Genomic DNA, 17,871 nt, shown 5'->3' with positions numbered 1-17,871 from the left:
GGCAATGGGGGTTTGGGGCAGAAGAAAGGAAGGAGGAAATGGGATGGCATGAGAAGGAGATGGAAAAAGAAAAAAAAGTCAGAAGTTGAGCTGTGTTGGTGGTGGTATGGATAACCTTTTCTGTGGCCCCCTGAACTCTCTTGGGCCTGGTTTTCTTGCTTGCAGGGATCTGGTTGATGCTTTGAACCCAGACTAGAAGAATGAAGGGCTGGGAGGGAGTTTCTTTTGCATTCCATGGGAAGCCTGGGGAGCTCTGTTCTAGTACTGCTTATCTGGGGAGAGGAGATTAGGAGAGCTCTTTCCCTTCCGGGAATCTGTTTCTCATGTGGTTATGAAAGATTGTCGGGGTCAGGGGTTGAGGACTACATAAAATTCATGCTACCCTTTTTAAAGAGGGAGCCAGGAAGTATTTAAGACTAGAGCAGTTAATTTATCAATGGGGCCCCTCTTACTTTTAGAGTATCATTTTGATTACGAGTTGAAGGATATTCTGAAATGCTGAAAAAAAGGAAGAGGAATCTAGTGATTCCTGGGAATGTAATTGACTCCCTATAGAAACTTGTTTCCAGGTCCAATCTACTTTATTTAGAAAAGAAGGGAGATTTATAGTTCCTACCCTCACACTCTGTTTATGAAAACCATAAGGTAGAACTTGAGGGTACATATTGAAATCTAGTGTTCTTCTAAAGAGGTATAAGAATCTTCCTGATCCTCTCTTCTCTGTCCTATCTACTTAACCTGAGTCTATTATTTCCTCCTAGATCTAAAGAAATATGAAGCCCCCATCTGAAATAGAGGAGCCAAGGATCTCTGTTGGATCCCCAGAAAATTCTCCAACGGAAATACCTACAGACATAAAGAGACATTCTGGGCAGACATTCTCATTCACTTCTCTGTGGTTCTTGCTTATAGAGATATTAAGTGCTACTTGTCAATGCCCTCTTCCCTTAATATGACCGATTTTACTTTAAAAATTCAATTCTTTTATAAATAACTACACTTAGTTTACAGCCAGCCTAGTCTGTTTGGTCTCCTGCCTGTTTGTACTAATACTTTATTGCTTAGAGCTATGATTCATCATCCATATAGCTCTCTGCCTTTTGGTTTTTATGGTCGTGGTTCTTCTGTTCTTGACAGCAGTGGTTCTCAAAACTTTTATTTTCAATATCTTTATACTATTAAAAATTGATAAGGATCTGTCCAAAGAGTTTTTGTTCATGTGGATTATGTTTATAGATTTTTACTATATTAGAAATAAGAACTGTGGGCAGCTAGTTGGTGTAATGGATAGAGCACCAGCTCTTGAAATCAGGAGAATCTGAGTTCAAATTTGATCTCAGACACTTAAGACTTCCTGGCTGTGTGACTCTGGGCAAATAATTTGAACTTGTAGATCTTCTGAAAAGACTTTAGAGACTTCCACAGGATTCCCTAGACCAACCACACTTTGAGAACTACTGCTGTACAGTAGCATCTAGCATTTGGGTACTACTGTTTATACTAACCATTCTGCACCTAAGTCTACTTGTTTTGATAACTATCACTTCAGGTTTTATTTTATATATATATATATATATATATATATATATATATATATATATATATATATATATATATTTTATAATATTATCCCTTGTATTCATTTTTCCAAATTACCCCCCCCTCCCTCTATTCCCTCCCCCCGACGACAGGCAATACCATACATTTTACATGTGTTACAATATAGTCTAAGTACAATACATGTGTGTGAATATCATTTTCTTGTTGCACAATAAACATTAGAATCCGAAGGTACATGCAACCTGGGCAGACAGATATTAGTGCTAACAATTTACATTCCCCTCCCAGTGTTTCTTCTCTGGGTGTATCTACCTCTGTCCATCATTGATCAACTGGAAGTGAGTTGGATCTTCTTTATGTTGAAGATTTCCACTTCCATCAGAATACATCCTCATACAGTATTGTTGTTGAAGTGTACAGTGATCTCCTGGTTCTGCTCATTTCACTCAGCATCAGTTGATTTAAGTCTCTCCAACCCTCTCTGTATTCCTCCTGCTGGTCATTTCTTACCGAGCAATAATATTCCATAACCTTCATATACCACAATTTACCCAACCATTCTCCAACTGATGGACATCCATTCATCTTCCAGTTTCTAGCTACAACAAAAAGAGCTGCCACAAACATTTTGGCACATATATGTCTCTTTCCGCTCTTTAGTATTTCTTTGGGATATAATCCCAGTAGTAGCGCTGCTGGGTCAAAGGGTATGCACAGTTTGATAACTTTTTGGGCATAATTCCAGATTGCTCTCCAGAATGGCTGGATTCTTTCACAACTCCACCAGCAATGTATTAGTGTCCCAATTTCCCCACATCCCCTCCAACATTTGTCATTATTTGTTCCTGTCATCTTAGCCAATCTGACAGGTGTGTAGTGGTATCCCAGAGTGGTCTTAATTTGCATTTCTCTGATCAGTAGTGATTTGGAACACTCTTTCATGTGAGTGGATATAGTTTCAATTTCTTCCTCTGAGAATTGTCTGTTCATATCCTTTGACCATTTATCAATTGGAGAATGGTTCGGTTTCTTATAAATTATGTTCAGTTCTCTATATATTTTGGAAATGAGACCTTTGTCAGAACCTTTGTTTTTAAAAATATTTTCCCAATTTGTTACTTCCCTTCTAATCTTGTTTGCATTAGTATTATTTGTACAGAAACTTTTTAGTTTGATGTAATCAAAATCTTCTATTTTGTGATCAATAATGATCTCTAGTTCTCCTCTGGTCATAAATTCCTTCCTCCTCCACAAGTCTGAGAGGTAGATTATCCTCTGTTCCTCTAATCTATTTATTATCTCCCTCTTTATGCCTAAATCATGGACCCATTTTGATCTTATCTTGGTATATGGTGTTAAGTGTGGATCCATATCTAATTTCTGCCATACTAATTTCCAGTTTTCCCAACAGTTTTTTCCGAATAATGAATTTTTATCCCTAATGTTGGAATCTTTGGGTTTGTCAAAGATTAGATTGCTATAGATGTACCCTTTTTTGTCCTTTGTATCTAATCTGTTCCACTGATCTACCGGTCTATTTCTTAGCCAATACCAAATGGTTTTGGTGACTGCTGCTATATAATATAGCTTTAGATCAGGTACACTTAGACCACCTTCCTCTGAGTTTTTTTTCATTAGTTCCCTTGCAATTCTTGACCTTTTATTCTTCCATATGAATTTTGTTGTTATTTTTTCTAGGTCATTAAAATAGTTTCTTGGGAGTCTGATTGGTATAGCACTAAATAAATAGATTAGTTTGGGGAGTATTGTCATCTTTATTATATTCGCTCGGCCTATCCAAGAGCACTGAATGTCTTTCCAATTATTTAAATCTGATTTTATTTTTGTGGCAAGTGTTTTGTAATTTTTCTCATATAATTCCTGACTTTTCTTTGGTAGATGGATTCCCAAATATTTTATACTCTCAACATTTGTTTGGAATGGAATTTCTCTTTGTATCTCTTGCTGTTGCATTTTGTTAGTGATATATAAAAATGCCGAGGATTTATGTGGATTTATTTTGTATCCTGCCACTTTGCTGAAATTTTGAATTATTTCTAGTAGCTTTTTAGCAGAGTCTTTGGGGTTCTCTAAGTATACCATCATGTCATCTGCAAAAAGTGATAGTTTAATTTCCTCATTTCCTACTCTAATTCCTTGAATCTCTTTCTCGGCTCTTATTGCCGAGGCTAGCGTTTCTAGTACTATATTGAATAGTAATGGTGATAGTGGGCAACCTTGTTTCACTCCTGATCTTACTGGGAAAGGTTGCAGTTTATTTCTATTGCATATTATGCTTACTGACGGTCTTAAATATATACTCCTGATTATTCTAAGGAATAATCCATTTATTCCTATACTCTCAAGAGTTTTTAGTAGGAATGGATGTTGGATTTTGTCAAATGCTTTTTCTGCATCTATTGAGATGATCATATAGTTCTTATTAATTTGATTATTAATATGGTCAATTATATTAATAGTTTTCCTAATATTAAACCAGCCCTGCATTCCTGGAATAAATCCTACTTGATCATAGTGTATTATCTTGGAGATGATTTTCTGAAGTCTTTTTGCTAATATCTTATTTAAGATTTTAGCATCAATATTCATTAAGGAGATTGGTCTATAATTTTCTTTCTCAGTTTTCGATCTACCAGGTTTAGGTATCAGTACCATGTCTGTGTCATAAAAGGAATTTGGTAGGACTCCTTCATCCCCTACTTCAGGTTTTATTCTAAGACTATGTAGTTGGTGATGTTGGGATTGGTTTGCCATTAATTTTTACTAGGATTCTAAAGGATGTTGATACCATTTTTAAGAAACCTATCTTCTGGTATATGGCATCTGTGACAGATTGGTTTCATGGCCCTATATTAGAGTTCAGTGCTTCATTATGATAATCTGATGAGTATATTTTGTTGAAAGTAAATCAACACCTTATCTCTTTCCCTCCACCCTGTGTTCCCCAAACAAATACATTCAGATTTTAGAAAGTGGTTAAAAAAAATGATCATTTATCAAATCTTACTCTGGCCATGAAGACAAAAGGAGGAAATAAGGGTCCTCAAAAGGATATGGGAAGAATCTATTCACAGCTAAATTTAGTGCTTCCTATCCACAGTAGACTTTACATGGTATAAGGGTATACCCAGATGTAATATTCTTCTCTAAAATGTAATATTCTCTGGGAGCAAGTTTCTTGGGGGGCTTCTAGAGGCAGCCTTCATTTCAATTCAGTAATCCCCCAAATACAACCAGGAGTTAAAGCCCAAATCCTTTATTATCTCCTTTATTGTCTTCTTCAAATTCTTGTCTCTTTTCCTGGGCCCAGTTAGCTTTCTTAGAGGCCTATCTCTCTCCTCGGTTCCAAGAGCTCCTGCCACTTGTTTTTTGTCTCTGTTAGCTTCAGACTCTAGCTTCCTCCGAATGAGCTTTTAGTGGGCGTCTCCTTCCTGGCCCTGAGACCTCCTCCTTATATGTGCCCCACACTGAGTATACACCAATCATTATATCACTAGGAAACCATTATTTGTTGTAGGATTAAATCACTGTCAATCACTCAATTCCACTTAGTACCTTGTTTCAAGTTCTGGCCCATAACATCTCCTTGTAGGATCAGATCAATCATACCGAACCATGCTAAATTAGATAATTATTGTGTCTATCAATTCCACTGTCTTAGTACTTCGAAAGAATCCTAACAAACACCCAGAGCCCATTAATGGGGTTCAATTTAGAAGTTCCAAAATCCTCTTTGGCCACTAGATGGAGATATTATCCCATAGTAGAACATTTGGCTCCAAAGTCTAACTAGAGACTTCCCTAGATCTTGTCAATGCTAAGAGTAAAAGACCTCTCTCAAATTGCAAAGAAGTGGAGATCTGGGAATTCAGAAATGTTGCGTGGTATCTCCTATTACTCAGAATTCCTTCTTTAATTATTTTATGATCCCCTTATTCCTCTAACTTATTAATTTGTAATGACCTTGGGGCAGCTAGGTGGCACTGTGGATAGAGCACCAGCCTTGAATTCAGGAGGACCTGAGTTCAAATCTGATCTTAGACACTTAACACTTCCTAGCTGTGTGATCCTGAGCAAGTCACTTAACCCCAGCCTCAGGGGGAAAAAAAAATTTGTAATGACCTCTAATGCAATAATGTAGTTATTTTCTCTTTGCTCAAGTTTCTGGAGAATTTCTTGGCTCCCATGATTATAAGTGGTACTTATTTAGAGATTTGACAGCTATATTAGGATGGATTGTCACTTCCAGAAAACAAAAAATGTTCTAAACTGAGATATCTCCAGGTATTTAAGCTCTCAACTTATTATCTGATGTTTATTAGGAACTGGAGGATATGGAAAAAAAATCAGGATGTATTCCTTGTTCTTACTGACTTCACAGTTTGGTTCAAAGGACCAGACATATAAGAGAACTAAAAAACAATAATACCAGAGCTGTTACAATATTGTTATTGTTTAATGAGTGATATAAACAAAATTACTCAAGTTTGGAGAATGAAGTGAACACAACTGAAATAATTAGGGAGAACTTTATGGAAGCAGTGGGTCTTAAACAAAGCTTGGAAGGATATGTAGTATTTGGATAGGCAGGATGTTGTTGGTATGATAAAAGCATTTGTGTTTTAGGAAAAGGGAAAAAATCACATCCTATGTTTTGTTGTTGTTCAGTTGTATTCAACATATTGTGATCCCATCTGAAATTTTCTTGGTAAAAATATTGGGAGTGATTTGCCATTAACTTTTCTGGCTCATTTTACTGATGAGGAATTGATAAAACAGGGTTAAGTGACTTATTTAGGGTCATACGGTGAGTAGGTGTCTGAGGACATATTTAAACTCAGGAAAATGAATATTTGTTACTTAGGCCTCACATTATATCTACTGAACCACCCAGCTGCCCAGTGTGATGTGCTTAAGGGCTACTGAATACGTTATTTAGGAAATGGGGATCAAATCAGGGAAGTATGGGATCAGATTGTATATGTCAAGTCATCAAAGACTATTGAATAAGGAGATAACAGATTTATCTGGTGGTTGTGTGTAGGATCAGAGACAGGAGAAATATGGTTGCAGTGGAAAAGAGGTAATACACAAAAGAAGAAAAATTCACATGACTTGATGATACTAATTTTGACTATGTGAAAGTAATCATTACATTTATAGAAATGAATTTAGTTTTGGCTGGAAATGAGAAAGGGAAAATTTTGAATCTAACTTTAGCCAAGTTGAATTTGAGAAGACAATAAGTAATCTAAATAGATTGTCTGCTAAGAAGCTGGAGATAGTGTCAACAGCTCAGGAGATAGGTTTAAGTTAAAAATAAAGGCAGATTTGGAAATCACTAGTATAGAGATGATAGTTGAAGACTGAGGATAAATGAGATTTCCCAGGAAGAGAATAGTTAGACAAGCAGAGAGAGTTAAGAACCAAATATTATCTGCCCACATTTTCCACCTGAGTTTAGCTGTGAAGTCTGTTACTTGTTACTTTTTCTACCATAGGAAATGTATCCAATTGAGAGAGAAGTTATTTTTATGTATTTCTAAGGGTCAGGGGGAGCCTAGAATTGGGATTAGTTTTCCCACAGTGATTTCTCCCAGTATCCAAGATTCCCATTCTACTTCTGTCTTGGTATGTTCACCAGAAGCCTGGAGTCAACCTTCTCTCCGGGTCTCAGCACACATACAGGGCTAATGTCTGAACATTATATTAATTACTCATTAAATTTAACTTCACATTTGGTCTCAAGCCTAAAGTGTTCCTCTTTATTGATGCTACAATAACTACCCACAAGCCTGTTTCTACTGTTTTTGAAATAGCTGTTTATGAATGGTGTTAGCAGGGAGAAATGAAAAGTTCTTGATCTCGTTAGCCTTTTTATTATATTTTTAATAATGATTGACAGTCTCACTGTTATTAACATAATGATCTGATTGCTAAATACTTATTGAAAAAGCAGAAAGAAGGATATATACATGACCAGCTACCTACTCATAAGAGTCTTATCAGACTTGCTCTTCCAGACGGGACTCCCCAGGAGAAGTTGATAAGCAAAAACTTGTTCTTGTTAGGAATCAGTTCTACTGGGGCTGGCCCAGCATCTTTGTGTTGCAGCTCATAGGGACCTGAGGTCTTCAGGAGCAGCGGATGCAACTGTTTTGAACCAGAGTACAGTACAATAATATGAAATCTGTCAGCCTGCTTTTGCCTTCCAATCTGTTTAGATGATCTCCCAGTAATCTTTTTAATTCCCTTATATGTAGTCTGTGCTAAAATGGATTCCTCACAAATAGTTCCCTCTGAAGCTTCCATATATAGCATAAGTATATTATTTTATGGGGTCCATCTTAGTTGAAAATGATAAGGGTAGGACCCAAGACAAATTGGGGAAGATCCAACCTGTTCCTATGCTTGATGATTCCCTAAGCTTTGTCCCTGTCAAAATTTAGTTCTTATATTTCTGGGCAGGCATTGTGCCTTTTCTATGTTCATAATCAAACTCAACAGAAACCAAGTGACCATAACCTTCCTCAAAGTCTTGAAGTTTCCAAAACTTCAGTTTGACTTTTAGCCTTCATTTTCAGGTTTCTGATCTTAAGCCAGAAGACTGATTTTTGAAAACAGATAAATTAGCCTATTTTATGACTAATATCACTCAGTCTGGGATTCCAAATAGGTAAAAGGACATGCCAGACACACCAAAGATGTATGGCCATTAATAGCTCTGGTGAAAGGATTATAGTACAAAGAGGATAAAATAATAGTCTCAAATTGAATACATATAATAGTAAACAAGGAAAAGAAGAACAACTCAAGAAGAAAATGAAGGCACAGGATGCAATGAAAATTCAATTTATTGATTTCCAAAGTGAGGACTGCTATTATTTCTTAACTTGCTTTTTTTTCCCCCCTGAGGCTGGGGTTAAGTGACTTGCCCAGGGTCACCCAGCTAGGAAGTGTTAAGTGTCTGAGACCAGATTTGAACTGGGGTCCTCATGAATTCAAGGCTGGTGTTCTATCCACTGCGCCACCTAGCTGCCCCTTGCTATTACTTCTTTACCTCTTCTCTCACCTCTAATCAAACTTGGAATACACAAAAATCACTGGGCTTTTTTAAGTGATTTTTTTTTTTCTAAATAAATACATGTAAAGATAGTTTTCAACATTATTAATTTTATTTTTTGGCAAGGCAGTTGGGATTAAGTGACTTGTATAGGGTCATACAATTAGGAAGTGTTAAGTGTCTGAGACTGGATGTGAACTCAAGTCCTCCTCAATACAGGGCTAGTGCTCTATCCACTGTGCCATCTAATTGCTCCCAACATTTATTTTTGTAACTTTCTGTTCCAAATTTTTTCTCCTTTCCTTCACTACCTCCCTTCTTCCCAAGACAGAAAGCAATCTGATATAGGTTAAACTTGTACTATCCTTTTAAACATATTTCCATATTTGTTATGTTGTAGAAGAAAAATCATTCCAAAAGAGAAAAAAAAACACAAGAAAGAAAAAAGCAAACAAATAATAAAAAAGGTGAAGATACTATGTTTTGATCCAGATTCAGTTTCCAAATTCTTTTTCTAGATATGGATGGCATTTCCATCCCAAATCTATTGGAATAAAAGACAATGTTAACTGTTTTAATAGATAGGAAATGAGACTGAAGTGATCAATAACTAAGTACCACATAAAATTTTCCAAATATGAAAGTAACACTTTATATCTAAGTGCATTTTCAAGAGAAGCAGTTTTCTAGATCATCATAGAATACCCGATTTTTGGCCTCTACCAGCTACAAGCAAACCTTTTCTTCCTATAAATCATTCCATTTTATCTTGTTTAATGTCTCACTCCAAAATAGTTATCTTCATGTTTCTGATTCTAAATAAGTGAAAAATTAAGGTATATAAAAGGGAAGTGATGTGTAGTCATATAAGGTGATTATGAGGATATCACCATTTCTCAGGGAGAATCTATCTCCACAGGCATAATTCCATAGCTCCTTCGATGAATCCCAATACTCATGGAATTCATGCCAGATCCAATAAATGGAAGCTGCCCATGCAAAACTGAGCAGCAGCTCTGTTCAACTAGTAGTTTATGGTATTTCTTTGAATAGTCCTCAATATGACCGAAGTGGTTTGGCATAGATTGGCTCCAAAAGGTGATAAATTAGAAACAGGAAGAGGCTTCCAAGGAAGAAAATACTGAGAAAAGCCAGTAGAACATAACGGCCAATGAAAAACTTGTCCACAATCTAGAAAACAGAGGAAAACAATATCAGAAGTGATAGCTAGTGTACTGTTTTTTACTTTTACATCTTTGTCATATAAGGTCGAAAAATCTTTGGTTATCGAAGGTCATTAATTCCTACATGTTTATAACTTCCAGGCCTTATCTCTTTCTGGCTTTCCTTTATAAACAAACAAGCTATTTCCCGTTTAGAGCTGAGGTGAATTAGAGTTTTAATGAATTGAAAGACTAAGAGTTTAGAAAATCCCCAGAAGGATTTCCCCCCCCCCCCCCCAAAAGGATTCTAGAAGGATCATTTAATTCTACATTCCCTGGTTGATGTTTTCTACTCTAAGACTACTTGACTTAATAGGAACAGGAAAGTCCTTGATAAGATAAGCCTTAAATAATACTCTGTAGCATTCATGTGAAAGTATTTGGACACTTTGTAAATATTCACGCATCCAACATTCCTTGAACATTTAAATGATTATAACTAATTGCTTGCAACACCTGCAGAAATAATTTGTTATAATCCATCCCAAAAGTCATACACTGATCACTGAAATATACTATCATCCAGTTACACTGATTGAAACCTATAGTAATGGTTTTGGCCTCTTTGTTCCACTATCACATTAGATGGTCTCAGACCTCTACTCTCCCTAAATTCACATGGTGATAATTTACCAATTTCACTAGGCAGCAGCACAGACTAAAATTCAGAAATAGATTATTTTTCTTGGAGAATGGGCAGAAGGGGAATTAAAAACTACCTCTGTATTTTCTTCTTCATTGTTCTGTCATCACAGCTTTTCTAATATCATATAACAAATCAATCCTACATCAGTAAAGATCTTGTTAGATTTTGAAAAGACCTAAGAATCATAATTAAAAAGGCAAAAAGAAAGAGAATTTTACCTTCATTTCGACCTTTGGGGCTGGGATATCAGTGGCTCGAGGAAAGAACAATAGAACTGTTGTGATAATCAGAGCAGCAAGGAAAACAAAAATGACTGAGAACCTGGAAGACAAATACATAAATATTGTGAGTACTCTTCACATTTTCCATTAATATGTTAGGCTTAGACTGTTCCCAGGAGCCAGTATTATAGATTCTAGCCCATAACAATGCTCAGAGGTCCTGTTGTCCACCTAAGTTGATAAATTTCAGAAATTTTTCTGAAGTCTCTTGGTCCTGTTTTAGATAGGTATTAGCTATAAGTATTCCTAATAAGATCCACATTTCTGATGTTGCAAGTTTGGGACCTTTGTTTTACCTCTGATTATATATGTATATTGTAATAACCCTAACAATTCAAGTCAAAGCAGGGTTGGTTGTTTTTTTTTTTTTTTTTAATAAATTCTCATGTACTAATACAACCATAAATAGTATAGTGTTTATGATAGGTTAAAATGCAACTTATTCAAACTATATACAACTTATTCAAACTACCACTAATTAAAAAATGATCTCCTGAATTCTGTTTAATGAGTTCAGGAATTTCAACTTCAAGTGCTTTTACCTAGGACTCTATCAAAACATTTTGGAGACACTCTATTTTACAGAGCTAAGGCCCAGCAAGCAAGCTGTGCCCTGAATTTGGGATAACAAAAGTCCTTTATGCTCTGGATCTCATCCTCTGGCAAAGTATTGGTTTGACCAGTACCAGGTGTTCATTGAAGATTTAGTCCCCTTATTTTCCAGGGACATGAGAACCGTCCATCACATCTTTTGACTTGCTCACTATCCCTCTGTTCCTCTTAACAGTTAATTGAACCAAACTAAGTACTATATCCCACAGTGAAACAATCAACTTGCAGAGTATTCCCATAGGACTGACGAATACCTTTATTATCCATGCATAGACCTGCTGTGGGAAACTGCTATTCAAGATTTAAAAATGATTATGTCATACTCCAGCCCATTTGTGGTTCATTATTTATTCAAGCATTGCTTGTACTCCAGCATATTAAGCCCTCCTACTCGGGAAGACTTTGTTGCTTGCAAATTGTCTTCTTTCTTTACTCTGAAATAAATTATACTGCTACTTTGTATCTTGATACTCTTGCCCTGCTTTGTTCAGCTCTGGCCATTCCCAGGTTAGAGATTGGTCCAGTTGGAACTGCATTCAAAATTCTATTGACATTAATTGCTGGCAGTGGTACATGGAAATGGGGCTTTGAGCTCTCCAGTATTAATAGAAATGGACTTGTGCAGACTGCAGATTTCTCCAGAGTCCTTGGTGCTCTTTCCCTCCTTCCCCCACACTTCCCCTCCTTTGGCAGATTAACTGCTCTCACTCCTGCTTCATTATTGAACTCACTTTTGATTGCATTAATTAAAATAATTTTGTTGCCAACTGCTAAAGAGAAAGAACATCTTACCTAGCTAGGCCAGAGACTCTGCACAATAGTACACACAGCAGCAATACTAACACCCACAGCAGTGCTAGGATGAATACTCCTGTACCCACTCCAAGTATAGTGCCAGCCATTCTAGAGAAGAAAGGAAATATTAGCATTGGTACTTTGGCTCAGGGTCTGCCACAATAACAAGATTAAAGATCCTATGTGCTCCTTTTGCTTGCTTCCTTCCTCATATTTCCATTTTTATTAAGCCATTTATTTGTATACAAAAAGCCCAGGTTTGAGCATCAACTGACTATGGTAGTGAAGGGAAAGAGTTTTTCTGATTAATATGTGAGGAAAATTAACCAGGGCAGAGAATGAATTACTAGAAAATATCTAGTCTTTGGACCTCTTAATAGACAGTAGAAATTCAGGACATGGGACTTTTTCTGTTCAATTTTTATTGTTCTATTTTTATTGTTTAGGCTCTTGCATATGTGTACTAGCTTGTTGCCATCATTAATCTGTAACGGCCAGATCTAGTGTAGTGTAGTATACTTGGAAAGGAGATCTAGCATCAAAGTCTGGTTTTGAAAATTACTAGCTGAGCCACCATAGGCAAGGCTCTTGTTTTGTCCAAGTCTCATCTTACTAAATGGGGAAGCATAAGGTATTCAAAGTGGTGCAAGCATTTTGTTGAAAACATATGAATAAGTCTTCTACTATTGCCATGCTACCATGTTTCTGAATGAATCAAATTTATAGGGCAAACTGTGTGATGGTATAAAGAATATTCTATGGAACTGCTGATCCACAATGGCACAGTGGATATAACACTGAATTTGGAGTCAGGACCTGGATTTAATTCCTAGTTCTTAACATCTTATTCGATGGTGTGATTTTGAGCAAATCACCTTTACCTGAGCCTCAATTTCTTTAATGTGTAATTCAAGTCTTTTCCCTTTCTCATCCTCCACATAGTTCCCTATCAGGTCATTCTCCTATTCAAGAAATTTCATTGACTCCTTTTTGCCTGTAAACAATTTTCAAACAAAAAAATGAAAGCCACTTCTAGTAATATGAAAAAATGCTCTAAATCACTATTGATTAGAGAGTATACTTAAACTTATCAGATTGCTAACATGACAGGAAAAGAGGATAAATGTTGAAGGGATGTTGAGTAAACTGGGACATTGTTGGTGGAATTTCAAATTGATCCAAGCCATTCTGGAGAGCAATTTGGAACTATGCCTAAAGGGCACTCAAACTGTGCATATTCTTTGATCTAGTAGTACCATTACGGGTCTGTATCCCACAGAGATCATAAAAGAGGGAAAAGGACCTACACATGCAGCTCTTTTTGCAGTGGCAAGGAATTGGAAATTAAATAGATGCATCAACTGAGGAATGAGTGAATAGATTTTGGTATGTGAATGTACCAGACAATTATTATTCTATCAGAAATGATAAATAGTTGGATTTCAGAAAAGCCTGGAAAGACTTACATGAACTGATGCTGACTAAAATGAGCAGAACCAGGAGAACACTATATATAGGTAACAGCAAGAAAAATCAACTATGATAGACAGCTCTTCTCAGCAATATAGTGACCCAATGTAATTCCAATAAGCTTGGGATGACAAAATGTTATCCATATCCAGAGAGAGAACTATGGAGATAAAATGAAGATCAAAACATGTTATTTTCACCATTTGTATAATCTGTACACAATATAATCTATATCAGATTGCTTGTTATCTTGGGGAAGGGGAGAAAGAGAAAAAAATACGAACTTAAAATATTACAAAAATGAATGTTGAAAACTATTTTACATGTAATTGGAAAAATAAAATACTACTGATAAAAAAAAGACCAATGGTCATTGATTTCTCATCTCCTTTCCTATGTTTCCTGATCTTGAGGGCGAGGCCTGATTTGAATCTGCAGCAGGAGCTGTCCACCTCTGTTGCTTACACGCACTAGCTCACCGGGAGCACAGCTGACAGTGGATTACGTTTAGCTTCTATTTTTCCAGCTCTGTGGCTAACGTATTTTGAGACCAAAAAAGCAAAAAACCAAACCAAAGCAAAAAAACACCCTTTATATTCGTCATGGGCACATCTGGGGAAGGGATATTGGGCCTTTTTACGAGTGCACTTGAACTTACAAAACCTACAACGCATGGAACTAGGCTAGAAGATGCCACATTTCCCAAATACCTATAAGACAAAAGCAACGGTCCTTGCCTTACGGCTGGAGCTGTGAGTGAGAGGATATAAAGAAATTCCCTCTAGCCGTCCAAGTCAATACTCCGTCTAATAAAGTTGTCCGAGAACCTAGAGGGTCACTGAAATACGGTCTTCCAGGTTCTGAGGCTAGCCCGTCTACAATACCCGGCCTTTTACTGGCTCCAAATAAATGTTTCCGTTCCGTAGGTGACACCGGACATCGGTGGGGCTATGATAAGGAAAGGCCGCAGGTTCTGGGCCCCTCCTCCTGCTCTCTCCCCGTTCTCTTCGCGGTCAACCTCTTCCTCCCAGATCCGCTCTCCTCAAGCCCACTGTTCAGTCCCGAACCTTCCTTTTAAAATGCCCTCACCTGACTAGCCCTTTCCCCAAGAGCTGACTCCGAGACCGCCTCTTTGCCAAACAACCTCCAACTTCACTCTAGCCCTTTCCAGCTAGGGCCTCGTTCCAGAGGTAGCGAATCACAAGTGGGCTTTCAGTCACAGCGTTCCAAATCCACTAATCGGAGGCGGCCACTCAAAAATTTCATTCCTCCCTCATAACATCCTCCAGTGGTAGTGAGAGGTTATTTTATAGTGCCTCATTATTGGTTATTACTGGAAAGCGCCGCGGGCCCAACCTCAAAAGCGATTGGACAGCGGCAGACCCGGGTTCCCTCATCCCCATCAATGACATCTTCTAATTGGTAGCTCGCTCGAATTATTGGTTAATTTGTTTTGACCGCGGAGCGGAAGATGGTGATTTGAGCCTCTGCTTCTTTGTTTCCATGGAGACCGTACCACGCTGCTTTCATTCCGGGGAGCTGGTGATGTAAGGTGCCCCATCTCAAAGTTGTGAATCCTTGCGGTTTCCTGGATTCTGCTTCGGACTGATAGACCACTCTATTGATTCATCTTATGTTCCTTTGATTCATGGTGTTCCTTGGGATCCCCCGGAACCTCTGAGAAGGCGGTCTATGAACTCTACTCAGGCAGTAGCCCTTTAGAGACCCCCGCTTTAAGAAGCCTAATTAGAGGCCTGGGTAAATATAGGGTGAGAATACTTTCTTTTTATCCACGAACATTTATGTGGAGGACGGCGAAAGAATTATTCTTCCATTGTTGTAGATGGAGGTCGCAAAGGAATGCGTCGGAATCACACATCACAGTGATGCAGCTGGGGCTGAGAGTCCATGTCTCCTGCTTCCCTGCTGGGAGCTCTCCCCGGTGGCTATGGTGTGTAAGAACCGGCAAAGGAAAGAGTGGTGACCTGAGACTCCGATACAGCTTTTAGTATAGAAAGTAATCTGAGAAGGAAATAAGGACCAAGAAGAGCCTCCTATGGAAGGTGGAATTTGAACTTAGTCACGAAAGAAGCCAGGGAAACGAAGAGGCAGAGATGAGAAGAGAGAATCTGAGCTGAGGGAATCCCTAAGGGTGTCTTCCTTAACTGACCTCAGGTGAATGACATGTGGGTAGTGAGTCTCTACACCTCTCATTTTCAGAGACTTCGAAGCACAGGTCCATACACAACTACATTTCAACAGCTATGGAGTAAAACTTATTAGCTTTATAAATAGATAAGAAAGATTACATGGACTTTACATAGCCTGCAAATGTAGGCCTTAGTCTGCGTGTTTAGAAGTGTGTAATTGGAATAATCTTGAAGACGTGATCGTAGAACCCTGATTATATACCTTGAGTAACATACTTTCAAAATTTGAACCCCCAATAGAATGAAATCTTGCAGGGAACCAGTATACTGAAAGATATTTGTCTAATAAAATCTTGGCTCCTGTGGAAGCCTTCTGGTGTAAGCCCATGTGTACCAGGTAAAGTGGTCATTTACCACTAAGATTCTATTTTCATCTCTTTCTAGTGACAAGAAGTCTACATATACAAACTTCAAGAGCTTGCTGCTATTATCCTTCACAGGTAAGTAGCTTGAATTGGTAGCACTTCTGGTTGAATATACCAGGCAGAGGTCTCACATTTCTTGTATGCCTCTAACTTGAGCCAGTAAAATTTGCTTTCATAAGAACTAGAGTTTTATTCTCATATTGTTGTGTAAAATCATTAACATATGCTCTCTTAGTCCTAGATCAATAAGTTAGAGACAGCACTGATTATTTTCTATAACTTGTGGAAGATTGGTTAGAGTATTCAATTGCAAAGCCCTAGCTGGTATTATTACTCCTTCAATAGTTGAGAACTTAGACTGAGCTTGGTTCTCTTCTGTTGTGGTTGCTATCACTGTTCAAAAATCTTCATTCTGCAACCGAGTTTGAGGCCATTGATTTGTGCAGATATCCAAAATGATCACCACACCCCCTTTTAGCCACAGATAAACATATTTTTTTATTGAAGCTTTTTAATTTTCAAAAGATATTCATGGATAATTTTTTAAAAATAGTTTTTATTTACCAGATATATGCATGGGTAATTTCACAACATTGACAGTTGCCAAACCTTTTGTTCCAGTTTTTCCTCTCCTCCCCCCACCCCCTTGACGGCAGGTTGACCAATACATGTCAAACATGTTAAATAAAGCATAAATTAAACACAATATATGTATACATGTCCTAACAGTTGTTTTGCTGTACAAAAAGGATTGGACTTTGAAATAGTGTACAATTAGCCTGTGAAGGAAATCTAAAATGCAGGCGGACAAAATTAGAGGGATTGGGAATTCTATGTGGTGGTCCATAGTCATCTTCTAGAGTTCTTCTGCTGGGTGTAGCTAGTTCAATTCATTATTGCTCTATTGGAACTGATTTGGTCCATCTCACTGTTGAAAATGGCCACGTCCATCAGAATTGATCATCATATAGTATTGTTGTTGAAGTATACAACGATCTCCTGGTCCTGCTTATTTCACTCAGCATCAGTTCATGTAAGTCTCTCCAGGCCTCTCTGAAATCATCCTGTTGGCCATTTCTTACAGAACAATAATTTTTCAAAATTAACCCTTGTGAAACTTTGTGTTCTAATTTTCCCCTTCCTTTCCCCTAGATAGTAAGTAATCCAATATATGTTATACATGGTAAAAATATATGTCAAATCCAATATATGCATACATATTTATACAATTATCTTGCCGCACAAGAAAAATCAAATCAAAAAGGAAAAAATGAGGAAAATAAAATGCAAGCAAACAACAATAAAGAGAGTGAAAATGCTAGGCTGTGATCCACACTCATTTTCCACAGTCCTATCTCTGGATATATTTGGCTCTCTTCATCACAAGGTCATGCTGATCTGAATCATCTCATTGTTATAAAGAGCCATACCCATCAGAATTGATCATCATATACTCTTGTTGTTGCCATCTCCTGGTTCTGCTCATTTCGCTCAGCATCAGTTCATGTAAGTCTGTCCAGGTCTCTCTAAAATCATCCTGCTGATTGTTTCTTATAGAACAAAAATATTCCATAACTGTTAGATTCTTACAAGGTGGTACCAGTTATCTAATTTAGCATGGTACT

At 37.4% G+C, this 17,871-nt stretch overlaps 1 protein-coding gene across 2 annotated transcripts; it reads right to left on the bottom strand.

The window, feature by feature from the left end:
* Nucleotides 1-8,417: 8,417 nt before the first annotated feature.
* On the bottom strand, nucleotides 8,418-14,837 carry TMEM218 (transmembrane protein 218). 2 transcript variants are annotated; one of them, XM_074303873.1, is made up of 5 exons: nucleotides 14,761-14,837; nucleotides 13,668-13,831; nucleotides 12,199-12,309; nucleotides 10,732-10,834; nucleotides 8,418-9,835 (listed from the first exon to the last, which is right to left on the bottom strand). In XM_074303873.1, exons 3-5 carry the CDS (start codon nucleotides 12,306-12,308, stop codon nucleotides 9,701-9,703), a joined length of 348 nt encoding a protein of 115 aa, XP_074159974.1. In that variant the 5' UTR covers nucleotide 12,309; nucleotides 13,668-13,831; nucleotides 14,761-14,837; the 3' UTR covers nucleotides 8,418-9,700. The 2 variants fall into 2 exon arrangements, with proteins under 2 accessions (XP_074159974.1, XP_074159973.1); XM_074303872.1 differs by lacking the exons at nucleotides 13,668-13,831; nucleotides 14,761-14,837 and having other exon boundaries at nucleotides 12,199-12,350.
* Between the last annotated feature and the right edge of the window lie 3,034 nt (nucleotides 14,838-17,871).

Source organism: Sminthopsis crassicaudata, chromosome 3 (genome assembly GCF_048593235.1).
Source record: "Sminthopsis crassicaudata isolate SCR6 chromosome 3, ASM4859323v1, whole genome shotgun sequence".
In the NCBI taxonomy this organism is placed as follows: Eukaryota; Metazoa; Chordata; class Mammalia; order Dasyuromorphia; family Dasyuridae; genus Sminthopsis; species Sminthopsis crassicaudata.
This window is presented reverse-complemented; position numbering and strand designations above follow the sequence as displayed.